The sequence below is a fragment of the Rhinopithecus roxellana genome, chromosome 11, assembly GCF_007565055.1.
Source record: "Rhinopithecus roxellana isolate Shanxi Qingling chromosome 11, ASM756505v1, whole genome shotgun sequence".
Taxonomy (NCBI): domain Eukaryota; kingdom Metazoa; phylum Chordata; class Mammalia; order Primates; family Cercopithecidae; genus Rhinopithecus; species Rhinopithecus roxellana.
The window spans coordinates 106,121,777-106,140,796 of record NC_044559.1 but is presented as its reverse complement, the minus strand read 5'-3'; the positions used below and the strand labels follow the sequence as shown (position 1 = coordinate 106,140,796).

General features: G+C 38.0%; 1 protein-coding gene across 2 annotated transcripts in view; it reads left to right on the top strand.

The window, feature by feature from the left end:
- The first annotated feature begins 1,536 nt into the window (after positions 1-1,536).
- RAB18 (RAB18, member RAS oncogene family) overlaps positions 1,537-19,020 on the top strand; it is a 36,154-nt gene continuing 18,670 nt past the window's right edge. The window contains exons 1-2 of one of the 2 annotated variants that reach the window (XM_010381415.2): positions 1,537-1,869; positions 7,365-7,420. In XM_010381415.2, coding sequence (XP_010379717.1) covers positions 1,802-1,869; positions 7,365-7,420 — 124 coding nt within the window. In that variant the 5' untranslated portion in view covers positions 1,537-1,801. The remainder of the gene's footprint in view (positions 1,870-7,364; positions 7,421-19,020) is intronic. The other variant, XM_010381416.2, reaches the window with a different exon arrangement.

Below are 19,020 nucleotides of genomic sequence, written 5' to 3'. Positions count from 1 at the left end.
ACCAGTTAATAGAATTATTTATGAAAATAACTAAAATAAAAATTGAGAACAGTGGCAATGATTTACATTTTAGGAAATCCCTTTAATATCTGGCTTAGTATAATAGAAAACCATTAAGTTCACATATCTTGTTTTGCCTTCAATCTGTTTTGCTATTACATGTTATTAGTATATAGCCTCTGGAAAACTCCATTATACTATCATTAGAGAATGTGCATAAAAATATTAACTATGAAAATAATTTTATCTTGCAACTCCCCTGAAAGGTTTTCAGGAATTTCTAGGGATCTGGGGACCCCACGGCAGGAGAGCTTGACAATACTGTGAACCTCATAAATAAGGTCTTTGTGTCGTAATGAAAAGTAAGCTAGATAGACTTGACTGAAGTTTCAAGGGCTATTTGATGAGAAGGGGAGGTTGTTTCATTGACATTATTCTCTAAGGTTAGGAACGGACTCTACAATATTCATTCGATTAATTCATTCAAGATACATTTATTTAGCACACATTATGTGCCAGGAAGTACTCTAGATACTGAAGACATACCAGTAGACAAAATAAAAAATCCTTGCCTTCATGAGACTTCTAATAAAGTAGTAAAATATATAGTGTATCAGAGAGTGGTTAAGTCCTATGCAGAAAAACAATGTAAAGAGGTCTAGAGAATGATGGAGGGATTTGCATATTTCAGTAGAATGGACAGGGAAGGCCTCTTTAAGAATGCAACAGTTGAGCAAAGACCTGAGGGAGGTGAAGCCATTTGGATATCTTTTGAAAGGGCCTTTCCAGCTATTTAACAAATTAATTTCTTAACATTTGAAATTTTATTTATATGTAGTCTTTAATCAAATATCTATTGTATATGACATTAGCTGCAGGTACAAGGAAATCAGACAAGAGAACTGAGGTTTATTGAGCACCTGCCATGTACCAGGCACTGTGCTAAGTATTACGAATGAGGTTTGGTGTCTTCACTAAGATTTACAACTTAATGCAGGAGGCAAGGTGTAGACATACACTTCCTGCAGTGTGGGTGTAGCAGTTCTTATGAGGAGGAAGAGATGGCTTGAAGTTGCACCGCCAGAAGTAATGCACTTGACCTACCTGAAGTCTAGGCCTCCATTTCAAGATGAATTAGGGTGTGGAGGGTGCTCTCCACTCTAACAGAGGGGAAGCCAGCAGGTTAATACCTGATCACACCTTTTATAGAGCGCTTTGGTTAATATGTCTTCACAAGTTAACTCATTTAACCTTAATAACAATAAGAAGCAGATGTTCTAAGAAGTGTTACTGTGTCTCTCAGAGATGGAGAAAAGCTCAGCATGCCGGGTAGTATGACAGGCAGTTATAAGGTAGAGGTGGACCTAAATTTAAGATAATCTGCTTCAAGCACAGTGCTTTACCCACCGCAGTGCAGCTGTTATGAGCAGCTGCTGAAATAAAATAGCTTGATATTCTCCTGACTCAGTCCTCCCACTGACTCGACAGGAGGGTTAGGTTGAGGTTGGGGCGGAGCTAGACCTCACGTAGAAGCCAACGAAGTCACACACAGCTCTACTCACCTGCGCTTGCGCAGGGGAGGAACACGCAGTCCGGAAAAACGCCGGGGATTCTGGGTTGCGCAGCCGTGGAGCTACCTCAAGGCGGAACTCGGGCGTCCAGGGCTTCGGCAGCCTGAACACCCGGTGTGAAAGGAAGGTGGCAGCCGTGGAGCGATGCGCATGCGCAGCAGCTCACTCTGCTGAAGGGCTGAGAGGCGCACCGGGGCGGCCAGCTGGGGTCGGAGCGGAGCGGGGTCAGGATGGACGAGGACGTGCTAACCACCCTGAAGATCCTCATCATCGGCGAGAGTGGGGTGGGCAAGTCCAGGTGAGGCGGGCGTGCGAGTCGTGACGAGGGTGACTGGGCTCTTTTCTGTCCCGGTGGCTGCTGTCTCCTGGGCCGCGATGGGAACTGTAAACTGCGGCGGCGGGCTCGGGCCGGCTCCACTTGAGCCCTCCTCGGCCTCTGGGCCGCGCTCTCCCGCGGCTTCTGCTCCCCTCTCCCCACCCGCGCCTGCCAGGTTCCTGGCCTCTGCCAGGCCCAAGTTCTCTGGGTCGCACTCCCTCCTGTGGCGCCGAGAAAACACCATTCCAAGGGCCGCCGCTCCGCCGGCCGGTTTGCTGCGCGGAGCTCAGGGCGTGGCGGGTTGGTTTGGGCCCGAATCTGGCCGGGGGGCGCCTTGCCTCGAGCTCTTCGGGGTTCAGGTTGCCTGTCACCCCGAGACCCGGGAGACATAACTTTCCCACTTGAGGGTTTCTGTGGGGCCTCCTCTAAATACATAATGTCCTCGGGAAGTTTCGTGACGCCTTAGGTCCCATTCCTGGCCTGTTCGGGCGCAGCTTAATGTCGCTTCTTTTACTTTTTTATTAGTCGGCTGTGAAAGTACTCCTGGATCTTGTGACTGCTGGAAAATTTCGCTTTAGTGTAAGGTCCGAGTGCTTCAGCCGTGGGTCACCTTTGAAAATAAAATGTAATTGTTATTTCTCATTTTGCCACATCCTATGGAGACAGAAGATAAGTGTTGTCTTTTCATTTTTGACTTTTTTCCTTGGGGAAAATAATATTGACAGTGGAGTTGAGGATAAGGTAAGACATGGATCTAAGTGGATGTTGCTAGAGGGTTGTGGTTTCATCCAGGTCTTGGAACAGAGTTCTCCAGGTGATGTCATTCTTGCCATCTGATTATGAGTAGGTTATGTTCAAGGCCGTCCTGATCCTTAAACCACATTTACACTCCGGGGGCTGTAATCAGTTCCATATTTTAGCTATACCTTCTGATACACATATCTTTCAAATGATTTTTTATATTTCATAGATTGAAGTAGCCTTCATTCTACAAGCTAGAATGAAAGCTCTCCTCAAATAACTTGTAAAAGTCACTTCGTAAAGTCTTACTTTTTAAAAGCTTCTTCAGAATGTGAAAACTTATGTAATATATTCTGATATTATTTATTTATTTATTTATTGAGACGGAGTCTCGCTCTATTGCCAGGCTGGAGTGCAGTGACGCGATCTCGGGTCACTGCAGCCTCTGCCTCCCGGGTTCAAGCGATTCTCCTGCTTCAGCCTCCCGAGTAGCTGGGACTACAGGCGGGCACCATTATGCCTAGCTAACTTTTGTACTTTTCGTAGAGATGGATTTTCACCATGTTGGCCAGGCTATGGTCTCGATCTTGACCTCGTGATCCGCCCACCTCGGCCTCCCAAAGTGCTAGGATTACCGGCGTGAGCCACCAGTTTGACAACACGTTTTCATAGTGTTCCTCATGTAATGTACTCTGTGTCTACCGGAATGAAGGATTTGCACATACCAAGGAATAGAATAATGAAATACTATGAATTAGCAAACCAGCATGATTTGTCGGTGTGTGTGTAAAAGGGATGAGTAAAATTATTTACATGATCATCTGTTATTGCACATACATATTTGAGGGTTAAAAAGTTAATGTAAACATTGTCTTAATAGGAATTTCATAGCCTTGTGATCTTTCTTTTTCTTTTCTTTTTTCCTTGAGACATGTTTCTCATTTAAGTTCAGTCATATGAAATTAGTTTTTGAAGTCAAGAATGGTTGATTGTCATTTCATGTAGTTCAACCCAATACATGGTCTGTTAGCACTTTTTCTAAATGTATTGCATGGATGACAAGTTAGGGTGTGTTAAAATTTTCTGGAAGGTTAACTGGAGTATATAAACAAAACGCCTCTGCTCTACCAGCTGTGTTTTTGAGACAGGGTCTTGTTCTGTCACCCAGACTGGAGTGCGGTGGCATGATCATAACTCACTGCAGTCTCAATCTCCTGGGCTCAAGTGATCCTCCCACCTCAGCCTCTCAGCCTTCTGAGTAGCTGGACTATAGGCACAAGTCACCATGCCTGACTAGTGTTTTTTATTTTTTATAGAGAGGAGGACTCACTGTGTTGCCCAGACTGGTCTCGAACTCCTGAGCTCAACAGATTCACCTGCCTTGACCTCCCAAAGTGCTAGGAACATAGGCATGAGCCACCACAACCGGCCCTACTTCTAAAATTTTTTTCATAGGTGGGATTTTCCTATGTTGCCCAGGCTGGTCTCAAGCACACGGGCTCAAGCCAATCTGCTGCCTCATACTCCTAAATTGCTGGGATTACAGACGAGAGCCGTGACACCCAACCAAGGTTCTCCTTGTAGAGTAAGGCCTGTTAAGTGGATTTATAAGTCTCCCTAGTTCATGTCACCGAAACACATTTACCATGGGCCTAATCTGTTTTAAACTTTTTCCTCAATACGTGGCAATGGATTATCAACTGCTCGCAGCAAGATTTTGACACTTTTGTTTCTTTTGTGAAAGGATTACATATAGTGAGAAAGTTGTCTTATTTGTCTAGCTAGATATACATTATTTGCCTATGTGATATGCTATGGAAAGCAATCTTGAACACTTATGTTTCTGGATAAGATGAGAATAAATGACTCCACTAAAATAGAAGGCTATGCCTTTTAAAGTGAATTAGCACAAAAACGTTTGTCGTGGATATGATCTTAAAGGATTGTTTTAACCAAGTTGGTTTCTATTTCATTACAGAGCTGGAGCTAGTGGAAGTGAGATAGCACTTGTGTTGTTGGGGGAAAACAAAGGATATGTTTAATCCGAATTAGTGGATTACTTTCTAGTGTATTTCATAGTGTGAGAGTCTAAAGGGTATGTGATAGTAGTCAGGAGATCACGATTATGAAACTGGGGCTGCCACTTGTGTGACCTTGTGTGTGATACTTGAATGCTGTAGGCCTTCATTTCAAAAGTGAGGGGGTTGGAATAGAAACCTCTCAGACCCTAAATGTATAAGACTAGGATTCTGTGGCTAGGCCTGGTGAGGTAAAGAGTAGCAGAATGTATCAAGAACTGAAAGGGATTAGAGAGACCTATTATCTAAATTGCTGTCCCTCCTATGCCCCTTGCCTTCACATTTTTTTTTTTTTTGGTGAATTTCATCTGTAAATTTAAAAAATGCAGATTAGTCGTAATCACACTGTTTATTATAAATTTGGTCGCATCTAAGTGCCGTGGTGATAGTTACTCCTTCCATCTCTACTTCTGCATGGAAAACATTTTGCTCCTTTAACTTTGAAAATATGAGGGTGTAACTATACAATACTATAAGAATGGTGCTTCTGCCAGGTGCAGTGGCTCATTCTGTAATCCTAGCTACTCAGGAGGCTGAGACAGGAGGATCTCTTGAGGCCAGGAGTTCGAGACCAGCTTGGGCAACATAACGAGACCATGCCTCTAAAAAAATAAAAATAAAAAAATTAGCCAGCTGTGGTGATGCACACCTGTCGTGCCAGTTACTTGGGGGTCTAAGCTGGGAGGATTAGTGAGCTGCAGTTGTGCTACTGCATTCCAGCCTGGGTGACAGAGTGAGACCCTGTCTCTAAAAAAAAAAAAAAAAAGGTGCTTCTTAATTATTTTGAGATTGTTTGTTCCTTTCAATATCTAATAGAGAAATGAACTCTCTTCCCCTTTCAAAGTCTGATAGAGAAATGGACTCTCTGCCTAGAAAAAGACATACATAGAATTTAGAATACTTTTTGGGCTACCAGGGTACCCCGTCTAAGATCTGATGTGTACCCAGAGCCTGTATTAAAATTTGTTGCTTCACACCATGCCACCAATTCCCTGCCTCTCCTGATAAAGTACTGTTAATAACAAAGGCCTTTTAAGGATTAGCAATTATGAGAGAAAAACCTCTGACTTTGTGTCTGCACATTGCCCTATGTTCAGTAAACAGTACCCAATATCATAATTATTGTATTATTATGATATTATTACAACTAGTCTACAAGGTAATGTTAACTTACGTTTTTGTGGTAATATTTTCTGTGGTGACCACATGTAGATATTATGTATCTTTTCTTAAATTATGGTTAACTGAGTATGTTGGGAGAAAAGAAAAATTTTATAGGTAGTCTTTAAGAGTCTTACTAGTATTGTTACCCACGTTCCAAGTAAGTAAATATAGTCAAGATGTTAGGTGGATAAATCTAGAATTTGACTCTTCTGTTTTACTTTGATTTTGTGATGCTGGTTTTATGGTAAACAGAAGAAAACAAAACCAGTAAGGGAGAGTTAACCCTTCAAATATAATTAATGACAGTGGGTTTGGAAACTACCAGGAGGCCATTATGTTTTGCAAAATCTCTATAGACAAAACATACCTCTACCAGCAATAATCACAACCTATAGAAAGAGTCATAAGATTTTTCTGTAATTTAGATACCTGATGGCTGTTTCTTTGATTTTATTCATGCAAACAAGTCAATTAGGATAGTCTTATACTTCAGAAGTTAACATGAGGGAAGGTTGAATGACTTTAAAATCAAGGGCTTTAACAAAAGCTTAGATTTCATTTTTGAAGAGCTTCTAATAACTGGCACTTCTGCTTCATAGTAAGTAAAATAATTCTGGAAGATGTAAAATCTTAGAGTACCCTTCTAATCTGGCGTCTTTAGCTTTTTATCCCTTTTTATCCCTTGGCGTCTTTATCTTTTATCCCTCCTTTCTAGTTTCTTATCATTTCCTAGGTTTAGTCCTTCGTTCTCTCTTGCCATAACCTTGGCAGTTGTCTTCCGTTGATTTTCTTCTATTTTTTGTTAGTATTAACATTTTAAAACAAAGAGCAGTACTTGTCATAGCTTTCTTTAAAAGCCTCCAGTAGCCTCCAGTTGCCTACTTGGTTTTACACACTCTACCTCGTGTTTGCCCGAGTCTACCTACTCTGTCCTGTGATCTTTCTTTTTACCTCTCTTTTTACTATATCTTCTGTTAGGTAGTAGCCATACTGCATGTTACAGAATGCTCGGCTTTGATATGTTTCTGGTTTTGCTGAATTCAGAGTGGATTACACAATCAGATTTTTAAAAGCTAGTTTGTTGCATTCTAAGGGACTTTATTTTTTCCCTTTTCATCTATGTCAGTTAAAGCATGACATGCTGCTAGTATCATTTTCTCAGAAGGACATACCAGAACAGTTAAAAAACAACAACAACAACAAAAACCCCCACCTTTTGTACTTGGGGGATTGTGTCGGAGACCATGGGGAATATATTTAATAGTAAACTACTTTGCTCTTGGGATTTTTAAATTGCCTTTCTAGTAATTTAATTTTTCTGTGTATACCTGCACTAGTTAGTAATTTAATTTTTCTGTGTATACCTGCTCTAAGAGCAGGCCTACATCATTTATTATCTGCATCTAATAATGTGTGACCAAATAGTCATGAACACATTTATCATATGATGAGAAAATTCAAGTTCCCAACCTGTCTTTTTAATATCTCTTTCAGCCTGCTCTTGAGGTTCACAGATGATACATTTGATCCAGAACTTGCAGCAACAATAGGTAAGCCTGTGTTTAAAAATTCTATAGAAATGGCTAGTGTTTTCTTGCCTTTGGCCTGTTTAATCTAAATCTTTCTACTTTCCTCTCGCCACCCCACTGCCTCCATGTCTGTTGAAATCTTATTCGTCCTTCAAGACTTATTTTGGTATCATTAAATCTCTGAAGCCTTTCTAGATCTTACCAAGAGAAAATAACTTCCTTATCTGTTGTCTCATGGCACTTTATTAAAACTGCTAATGTGATTATCGGTACACACATTTCTTTCCTATACTATGGATTGTCTTTTATTTTATAATATATAACAGTTATATTTGAATACTTATTGTATGCCAGGGACTGCTACTAAGAGGAGGGGTTATAATATTGAATAACAAACTTGGTCTCCGTCATCATGGACCTAACAGAATGTGTTAATTTTGTATGTTCAGCATTTGCTACAGTGTTTGACATGTATTCTTATCTTCACATATGTATTGATACTAGTTATTAAGGATTGTTAGGAGCAATGATACTTAAATGCCTTTTAAGGATAAAATTTAGATCGCCTGAAAGTGGTTAGTCACACTAACTTATGAGAATATATGAGAAGATAGAGGTAAGTATTTTGGTATCATGTGTTTAGACTGGAGACAACGTAAAGGGATGAAGAGACCACTTGGAATAGTTGAAAGGTAGCTGAGCTAAGTCAGAGCTAATAGTCTTGGTTGGCTTTGCCTTGAATTATGTGTAATCTTGATGAAGTCACTTGACTTACTAACTTCATCTGTAAATTGGGAGGATTTGGGGAGAGAGAATACTTTTTTTTTCAGCTTTAAAATTTCATGATCTGATGAGGAGAATATAGTAAAGATGATCCTAGCATTATTGTCAGGGAAAATAAAGAGTTTTTCTTAACTGCCTTTATTTGTTTTCATTTATTGTGTGTCTATTTTTAAAATTTTATTGTGAAACAATTTCAGACTCACAGATTTGTAAAAATAGCACAAATAATTCATGTGTATCCTATTAAATTACTCCAAATGTTAATGTTTGTCACATTTGCTTTATCATTCTCTCTCTACATACACACAGTATTCTTTTTTAAAAAAATGAATTGAGAGTAGTTTGTAGACATGATGTCTTCAATGTCTGCATACTTTAATGTGTATTTCTTAAATGAATATAGATACATTTTATTTTCTATTCACAGATTTTATCAGTTGTTCCATTAATGTCTCATATACCAAAAGACAAATAATTGTTTCGGGTCCAGGATCATACGTTGAATTTAGTTATTTCTCTTTAGCCTCTTTTATTTCATTTAATTAATGAATTAATTTATTTTTGAGACAGAGTCTTACTCTGTCGCTCAGGCTGGAGTGCAGTGGCACCATCTCAGCTCAGTGCAACCTCCACTTTCCAGGTTCCAGTGACCCTCCTGCCTCAGCCACCCGAGTAGCTGGGACTACAGGCTCATGCCACCACGCCTGGCTAATTTTTTTTTGTATTTTTGGTAGAGACATGGTTTGCCATGTTGGCCAGGCTGGTCTCGAGCTCCTGACCTCAAGTGATCTACCCATCTCAGCCTCCCAAAGTACTGTGATTACAGGTTTGAGCCACCGTGTCGAGCCTCTTTAGCCTCTTTTAATCAACAATTCATCAGTCTTTATTTGCCTTTTCAGGGCCTTGACATTTTTGAAGAGTAAATAATTATTTTGTAGAATGTCTCTCAATTTGTGTATATCCAGTGTGTCCTTACAGTTAGATTCAGATTATGCAGTTTTGGCAGGAATTCCACAGAAGTGTTTTTCAGAGCATAGTGTCAGGAGGCACATTGTGTCTATTTATCCCATTTACTAGTGGTGGGACTTTGGTTACTTAAAGTGATATATGCCAGCTTACTCCTCTGTGAAGTTATTATTTTTCCCTTCATAACTAATATATATATTTATTGTAGAGAGATACATTGAGACTATATAGGTATCCTCCTTCTTACACTTTTTGCCCTCTTGTTGTAGCATCCATTGATAATTCTTGCCTGTGACAAGTGATAAGGACAGTATATGATCTTGTCATTCCAACTGTGATTGTTATCAAATGGGGATTTTTTTTAAAATGCCATCACTCTGTCTACATATCTTGTTTGGAATTCTGTAAGTAAGAGCTCTTTTTTTTTTTTTTTCTTTTTTTATGAGGCAGTGTCTCGCTGTGTTGCCCAGGCTGGCCTCAGACTCCTGGGCTCAAGCGATCCTCCTGCCTCAGCCTCCCAAGTAGGTGGAACTACAGCCATGCACCACCATGCCCAACTCAGGAGGAGCTCATGTTTGTTTGTTTCTTTTTCTTCATATGAACTCATGGTGCCTGTAAATTTTCAATAAATTAGGCATTACTTAGCTTTTGCATGATATTAACATTTACAGATTTACTGTTATTTGTATCATAGGAAAGGGAATCATTTAAAACACTAATTCAAAATCCATTGTAATTTGGCTTTATTATTATTATTTAATTAATTATTATTATTATTTTTTTGAGACAGAGTCTTGCTCTGTTGCCCAGGCTGGAATGAAGTGGCACAACCTTGACTCACTGTAGCCTCTACCTCTCTGTTCAAGTGATTCTGGTGCCTCAGCCTCCTAAGTAGCCGAGACTACAGGCATGCACCACCACACCTGGCTAATTTTTGTATTTTTAGTAGAGATGGGTTTTGCTATGTTGGCCAGGCTGGTCTTGAACTCCTGGCCTCAAGTGATCCACCCACCTTGGGCCTCCCAAAGTGTTGAGATTATAGGTGTGAGCCACTGTGCCCAGACTGGTGTATTATTTACTTCTATAAAAATTACTTAGTAGTAAAACCTTATTTTGGTCAAAACCTGTCTAAGTACATATTGGTAATGGCTAGCCAGGAGGAGAGCAGTAGCAACTGGCAGAAAAATAAACTTGCCTAAAGTTAAAATTTTACTGAAGGAATGAACATACATATAATATTAACTGTCTACATTACAAACTCAAATGGAATTTGGGGACTTGTAGCATGCCAAATCGTGGGTTGTCTTTATTACTAAAAAGGCTTTGTCTTCTGCAAAGACATATATTAAGATTATAGTATGCTGGTGAAAATATATATAATTTGTTCCTCAAATAGGCCGTGGATCTTGAATATGTTGAACAAAGTATCTTTTACATTGAAGCATCAGATTACTTTCTGCCTTAGGTAATAACATGTATATATATATGTATATATATGTATTTTTTGTTTTTGTTTTTTTTTTGAGACGAGAGTCTCTCTGTGTTGCCCAGGCCGGAGTGCAGTGGTGCATGATCTCAGCTCACTGCAGTCTCCACCTCTCAGGTTCAAGTGATGTTCCTGCTTCAGCCTCCCAAGAAGCTGGGATTGCAGGCGCGTGCCACCATGCCTTGCTAATTTTTATATTTTTAGTAGAGATGGAGTTCAGTATATTGGCCAGGCTGGTCTTGAACTCCTGACCTCAAATGATGCACCTGCCTCAGCCTCCCAAAGTGCTAGGATTACAGGCGTGAGCCATCACGCCCAGCCCACACATGAGTTTTAAAAATAAAAACAATTACTTAATGACCTTGTGAAAATTAGTGTTTTATGGAAAATTGGTGTTTTACCCCACAGTAAAATAGTAGTAAGGAAAGTGTATTGTTACCTTTTAGTAACTTAGTGAGACACTTAAATTTCCGTCTTGTATAAGATACTCTTTTAAGATAATTGTTGGATTTGCGATTTGCAGATGGTACTATAAAGTTAGCATTTTTCTTTGTTGGCAATTAGATAAAAACAACAAAGAGAGGAAAAAACTGACACACAAACCCAGCATTCCACTAAACTAGAAGACAGTTAAAAACCCCAAGCCACAAAATAGGTGGAATTGTTGCCAGGAGCAGTGGCGATCAGGCTGGCTGCATGTGGGAAGAAGTAGATAGAATGCCATGGCCGTGAAGCTCAGAGACAACAAGAAACATGAAACTGCAAGGCCCCCCTGAGGTATAAAACCTAAACCCCTTGTTTACAAAAGTGAAATGGGTTTCTTCGGCTCAAGGCAGGAGCTTTCCTGCACCTAGTTTGATTCTACGAAGTGGGGGAAATGAAGCCAAACAGGGAGTCACATAAACAAACCATTTTTGCAGGAAGTAATATGTGTCTATCTCTACAGCAGTTGGGGAGGAGTTGACTGCATTGTGAAAAACCTCCAGACTGCCTGCCTGCACTGGCTGTTGAGAAGTAAAACGCTAAACTGTCTCTTAGGTAAATCTCTGAATCACGAAAAGGTTGTCAGTTCAGAACTGGAGGCACTCTGGCCTTCTGCATGAACCTCATACAAATAGCAGGTTCCGTACAACCAGCACTTCTTCAAAGATGAATAACCAAAAGGAATTCATTAAGCTTGACTGCCACAAATGTTTGGAAATCAGAAAGGAAGAAAGAAACAGAAAAACAAAGGACAAATGAAGAACAGTAACCTAAAATATTGCCATAAAGAAGATGAACATTGTGACCAAACATTTTGCCATGAGTTTAGAAAGCTTAATGAAGTATTTACTTCATTAGCAGCTCAAAGCAGTTGATATAAGAGGCCAGGGAAGAAATAGAGTGATTGCATGAGAAAATGCAAGGTAAGCTGATTGAGTAGAAAGAAAAATAAATGAAATTAGAAAATAAAACCTTTACTGAAATGAGGATGAAATGGAAAGGATCATGTAGATGATAGAGAACTGTGGAAGATACAACAAGAGACAGAGTCTAGAAATGGAAAAAGCAGGTAGAATTTACCAAAATTAATGAAAATGTTAACATGAATTAGAAAATGATAGATATGGAAATCAGAGAAGGAAATCCAACATATGCATATTGAGACTCAGAAGGAAACATACCGAAACACAAATATTTAAAAATGTGGTACAAGATAACATTTCTGACATAAAAATAAACAGTCATACACACAAAATTGCAGGTTTTTTTTTTTTTTTTTTTGAGGCAGGGTCTTGTTCTGTCGCCAGGCTGTAATGCAGTGGCACAAACACAGCTCACTCCAGCCTCGACCACCTGGGCTCAAGTGATCCATCTGAGCCTCCTGAACTGGAACTACAGGCACGTGCCACCATGCCCGGATGATTTTTGTATTTTTTTGGAGATGGGATCTCACCATGTTGCTTAGGCTGGTCTTGAACTCCTGGGTTCAAGCAGTCCTCCTACCTTGGCCTCCCGAAGTGCTGGGATTGCAGGTGTGAGCCACTGCTCTCAGCCTGCAAAAGTATCTTGACCAGGTTTTTGTTTGTTTGCTTATTACATAGGAGTGTTTGATAAAAGATAGTATTGGGTTTCTTTTTCTGCTATGACAGGGTCACATGATGGTCCTTAATCAGGTACTTATCTAAGTAATTGGTAGCATAGATGGCATTGGTAAGCATGGAAATTAGATCCTGTAGAAATTAGTTATACTAATTTTATATAATCTGATTAGGCACAATTCGCTTTACGTTGTTTTTTATTTTTTATTTATCTCGTTTTGTAACTTTTGTATATAACTTTTGTATGTAACTTTTGAATATAAAAAGGGTGCCTTAAAAAACTGTTTTCAAATAAAAACCTAGAAAATGAATGTAAAACCATTTTTCTACTTCAGACTGGCTCACACATATTTCTTAATCTATTTTAAGACTTATAATTGTTAAAATATGTGAAAATGTCTTTTGAGGGTTGGCATATTTCAACTACACTTAGACAAATTGTGGTTGTTATGGGTTGATGTTATTTCCTTAGTGAGCTTTCAAAAATACCTATGACTTCTGCTGGGCGCAGTGGCTCATGCCGATAATCCCAGCACTTTGTGAGGCCAAGGCAGGAGGATCACTTGAGCCTGGGAGGTCAAGGCTGCAGTGAGCTGTCATCGTACCACTGTATTCTAGCCTGGGTGATAGAGCAAGACCTGTCTCAAAAAAGAAAAAAAAGAAAAAAAAAGAAAAAATTTCATGACAAGCTTAAATAATATTGGAATTATCTGTTCTTTAAGGGTTACATTTTACCTGTTGAATCAATCTGATCCTCCTTCCTTCTTTACCATTCCAACCTCTTCAAGTTTTCTATTCTTAGAATAGTCTTGGGAGTGTAACTGGGAAAGTATTCATTTTCTCTTAAGTTAGTTGCACATAGTATTATTTTAAGCTTTTCATTATCTGTGATTGTGGCTCTTCATTTCTAAAATTGTCTATTTTTGTTCGTCTCCTAAGGAATGTATCTATTTTATTGTTTTGAGGATTGCTTTAATTTTTTTCCCTTGTTCTTCCTGCTTTTCTTTTGGCCTTTTTTTTTTTTTTTTTTGGCTTGTTAACATAAATATTAAGTCCCTTATTTTTAATCCGTATTCTTTGTTAAAGATGTTCTCTAGGAACCAATTCTGTGTTCCATAGGTTTTGGTATGGAGTATTTCTTTGTCATTGCTCTGGATACTTCGAATTTTCAGTTTTGTTTTCCCCTTTGAACATTTGAAATCTTTGGGCCAGGCACAGTGGCTCACGCCTGTACTCTCAGCACTTTGGGAGGCCAAGGCAGGTGGATCACTGAAAGTTAGGAGTTCGAGACCAGCCTGGTCAACATGGTAAAACCTCAGTCTCCCCTAAAAATATAAAAATTAGCCAGGCATGGTGGCAGGTATGTGTAATCCCAGGTACCTGGGAGGCTGAGGCAGGAGAATCACTTGAACCCAGGAGGTGGAGGTTGCAGTGAGCCAAGATCGTACCACTGCACTCCAGCCTGGGTGACAGAGACTCCATCTCAAAAAGAAAAAAAAGAAAGAAAGAAAGAAATCTTTGATTTCTATACCTTAGTCTATATTCCTTAGGCTATACCTTAGTCAGAAGGCTGGGGCTAACTCCAGCCTCCCAACTTCTAATTTGGAATTCTTTTAATTATTTCACAGGATATCAACCACATATTTGACCTGAATGTCAAAGAATGCTAAATATAATTAAGAGGGAAGAAGTAAAATCTGGGTCCACTTCTCATACTAATTCAGATTATCAGCTAGAGTTGAAAAAGAAGTAAGAAAAGGTTGAAAATAGCTGACCCAGGCAAATGCAAAAATGCCAAAGTGATGTGGTAAAATAAAGCCTAAGTTAGGTAGAATTTAAGGTTAATGCACTGGACAGAATCAAGTGGATAGTATGTAATGTTGGCCCAGTAAATTAACTAAGCGGCTATAACAGTCATAAATAAGTAGGCACCAAACTTAGAAGCTCTCTATAAAAACTTCAAAACTCAAGAAAAGAATTCGATGAGGGCCAGGTGCGGTGACTCACGCCTGTAATCCCAGCACTTTGGGATGCTGAGGAGGGCAGATCATCTGATTTCAGGAGTTTGAGACCAGCCTGTCCAACCCAGTGAAACCCTGTCTCTACTAAAAATACAAAAATTAGCCAGGCATGGTGGCTCACACCTGTAGTCCCAGCCACTCGGGAGGCTGAGGCAGGAGTATCACTTGAATCCGGGAGGCAGAGATTGCAGTGAGCCGAGGTTGTGCCACTGCACTGCAGCCTGGATGACAGAGCGAGACTCTGTCTCAAAGAAAAAAAAAGAATTTGATGAAAACACAGTTGTATTAGATTTGCTGCATTTCTTTTGTAGATATATAGACCCAAAAGATACAGATAAAGGCATAGGGAATTGGACTAACACAATCACCAAATCTTTTGAATAAAGATCTCACTACTTTAAAAGCCTGTGGAACAGTTATACAGAATCAGTCTCAGACTTGACAACAACAAAGTAAATCCTAAATTGAAAAGAAGTAGAGGTTTTACAATACACATTCTTGATAATTTATTCTTTCAGAAAATATTTTTGATCTATTGTGTTTCTTACATATGAATTCATAGCAGTATTTTTTAAAATTATACATTAAAGTTGATTTTTTTGATGTACAGTTTGATTTTTAACATACATATTAAAACAAATGTTTATGGTCATATAATTGCCACCACAGTTGGCATACCAAATAGTTCCATCATCCCCAAAACTACATGGTGCTATCGCTTTCTGTTCTATTCTAGTCTGGTCCTCCTGCCTCTAACCTCAGCAGCCACTTATCTGGTCTATAGTTTTATCTTTTTTGAGAATGTCACATAAGGGGAGTCATATGGTATGTTACTTTTGAGACTGCTTTCACTTAGCTTGATGCCTTTGAGCTTCATCCAAGTTCCTGTGAATTGTTTGTTCCTTTTTATTGCTGAGCTATATTCCATTGTGTGGGTGTACCACAGTTTCAGTTGGTTTATCTGTTCATCTATTTTAACACATTTGTGTTGTTTCTAGTTTTTAGTGATTATGAATAGTCCTGTTGTAAACATTCAGGTACAGGATTCTGTATGAATACTAATTTTTATTTCTTTAGAATACATACCCAATAATGGAATTCCTGGGTCATATGGTAAATGCATATTTAACTTTGGAAAACAGTTTGGCCATATTTTTATAAAGTGGTTGTATCATTTTTACATTCCCACTAGCTTCATATGAGAATTCTTATTCTTCTGTACCCCTCACCTTTTATATTTCTACGAGCAGCCTTTTAAATTTTCACCTTATTTTCAAATGGGTAAGTAGGTATGTGTTCGGATCTCATTGTGGTTTAATTTGAATTTTGCTAATGACTAATGAGGTTGAGTATCTTTTTAATGTCTATATACACATTTATATAGACTGTATATATGTATTTTTTTGCAGTGTCTGTTCAAGTTTTTCATTAATTTTTAAGTGGGTTTTTTGCTTTTTGTTGGGCTTTGAGAGTTTTTAAAATATATTCTGCATTTAAGCCCCTTATTAGATGATATATGTTTGCAAATGTTTTCCTCCCAGTCTCTGGCTTGTCTTTTCATTAGTGTAAAAGTATATTTCTAACAGCATATGTTTTTTATTTTGATGAAATCTAATTTCTTAATTTTCCCATTTGTGGATGATGATTTCAGTGTTGTATCTTTTGTCTGATAAAAGGTTGCAGTGATTTTCCCCTGTATTTTCTTCCAGAAGTTTTATAGTTTAAAGTGTTACATTAAGTATAATTTTTTGAATTAAGTTTTGAATACAATGTAAGGTATGAAGGTCTTTTTTTTTTCCTGGCATATGGATATCCAGTTGTTCTAACACTATTAGTTGAAAAGACTGTCCTTTCTACACTGAATAGCTTTTGTGCTTTTGAAAAATTATCAATTGATATGAAACATATGAAGAACAACACATAATAAACCAACAAAACGAAGTGGGATTTATCCCACAAAGGAAAAGTTGGTTTAACATTGAACAAAAAAATCAGTGCATACTTCACTACTTTAAACTAAAAAAGAAATATCACATAATCATCTCAATAGATGCAGAAAATGCATTTGAAAAAAATCCAACATGTATTCTTGATAACGTCTCTCAGTAAACTGTGAATAGAAACCTGATAAAAGGATATATGTAAAAAACATACAGCTAACATCATACTTAATGATGAAAGAATGTTTTCCCCTTAATATAAGGAATAGAATAAGGATATAAGCTCTCACCACTGCTATTGTACTAGAAATTTTTAGGCAGGGCAGTAAGACAAGAAATGCATCCAGATTGGAAAAGAGGAATGTAAAAATCCACAGGAATACAAAATCCATATTTAAAGTGTCAATTGTATTTCTGTATATTAGTAATGAATAAAAGGAAGACGAAAAATATAAGTAAAATTTTAAATAAAAATCTATGGAATACCTAGGGCTAAATTTGCCAAAATTGTCAAAGATGTGTAATACTGAAAATTACAAAATACTTTCAGATTAATTTTTAAAGGCCTAAATGAATGGAAAGATACAACTTTTTCAGTAGCCATAAGATTTAATATTGCTAAGAGGTCAGTTCTCCCCGAAGTGATCTATAGATTCAACATAATCCCTATCAAAATCCCAGCAGGCTTTTATTTTTAAATCAACAAGCTGATTCTAAAATTCACTAGGAAATGCGAAGGAAGTAGACTAGCCGAAACAACTTGGAAAAAACCCAAAGCTTTATCACCATTGAGTATGACTTAGCCATGGGTTTTTCATATGTGGTGTATATCATGTTGAGGAAATTCCCTTCTATTCCTAGTTTGTTGAGTGTCTTTATCATGAAAGGGAATTGAATTTTGTCAAATGCGTTTTCTGCATCAAGATGATCATCATGTGTTTAAAACCCTTCATTCTCTTAGTGTGATACATTACTTTGATTCATTTTTCTTGAAGTTCAACTGTTCTTGCATTCTGGGAATAAACTTGATTGATTACTGATTCCGTCTTCTTACTGGTTATGGGTCTATTAAAGTTTTCTATTCATGAGTAAATTTTGACAGATTGTATATTTGTTAAAATTTACCGATTTAATTTAGGTTATCCAATTCGTTGACATACAGTTGTTTATAGTATTCTCTTATGATCCTTTTTTTTCCTGTAAAATTGGTAGTAATGGCCCTATTTTCATATCTGAGTTTTGTAATTTGAATCTTTTCTCTCACTCTCTCTCTTTTTTTTTTTTTTAAGTTAATCTAGTTTAAAAGTTTGTCTATTTTGTTAATCTTTAAGAAAAAACAACTTTGGTTATCAGTTTTCCTTACTGTGTTTTATTCTCTAATTATCTTTGCTCATATTATTTATTACTTTTGCCCTGCTAGCTTTGCACAGAGTTTACTCTTCTCTTTTAGTTCCTTAAGGTATGAAGTTAGGTTATTGATTTGAAGTTTTATTTCCTTTATAATATATTCATTTACAGCTATAAATTTGTGTGCTGGGCGTGGTGGCTCATGCCTGTAATCCCAGCGCTTTAGGAGTCCAAGGCAGGCAGATTACCTTAGGTCAGGAGGTCGAGGTCTGCCTGGCCAAATGGTGAAACCCTGTCTCTACTAAAAATTCAAAAATTAGCCAGGCACAGTTTCGGGCACCTGTAGTCCCAGCTACTAGGGAGGCTGGGATGGGTAAACCACTTGAACCCAAGAGGCAGAGGTTGCAGTGAGCCAGTATCGCACTACTGCATTCCAGCCTGGGTGACAGAGCAAGACTCAATCTCAAAAAAAAATGTGTGTTAACATTGCTTTCACTGCATTCCCTAAGTTTTAATATATTGTATTTTTATTAGTCTCAAGGCATTCTCTAATTTTTCTCTATGATTTTTATTGGTTGTTTAAAAGGGTATTGTTTCATTTTCATGTATTTGTGAATTTACCAGTATTCCTTCTGATATTAATTTCTAGGTTTATTCCATTGTAATCAGAAAAGTGGTTTGCATGATTTCATTGTTTTTATATGTGTTAAGATTTGTTTTGTAGCCAACATAGGGCCTATCCTGGAGAATGTTTCATGTACACTTGAAAAAAATTTGTTGTTGTATGGAGTATTCTGTTGGCTCTAACTGGCCTTCAAACCCTTTATTTTCTGTTGATAATATATCTCAGTACCCTATTCATAATTGGAAGTGGTGTATTAAAATCTCCAACTGTTTATCATATGAAAGAGACACTTGCACGTGCATGTTTATAGCAACACAAGTCACAATTGCAAAAATATGGAACCAGCCCAAATGCCCAGCAATCAACGAATAG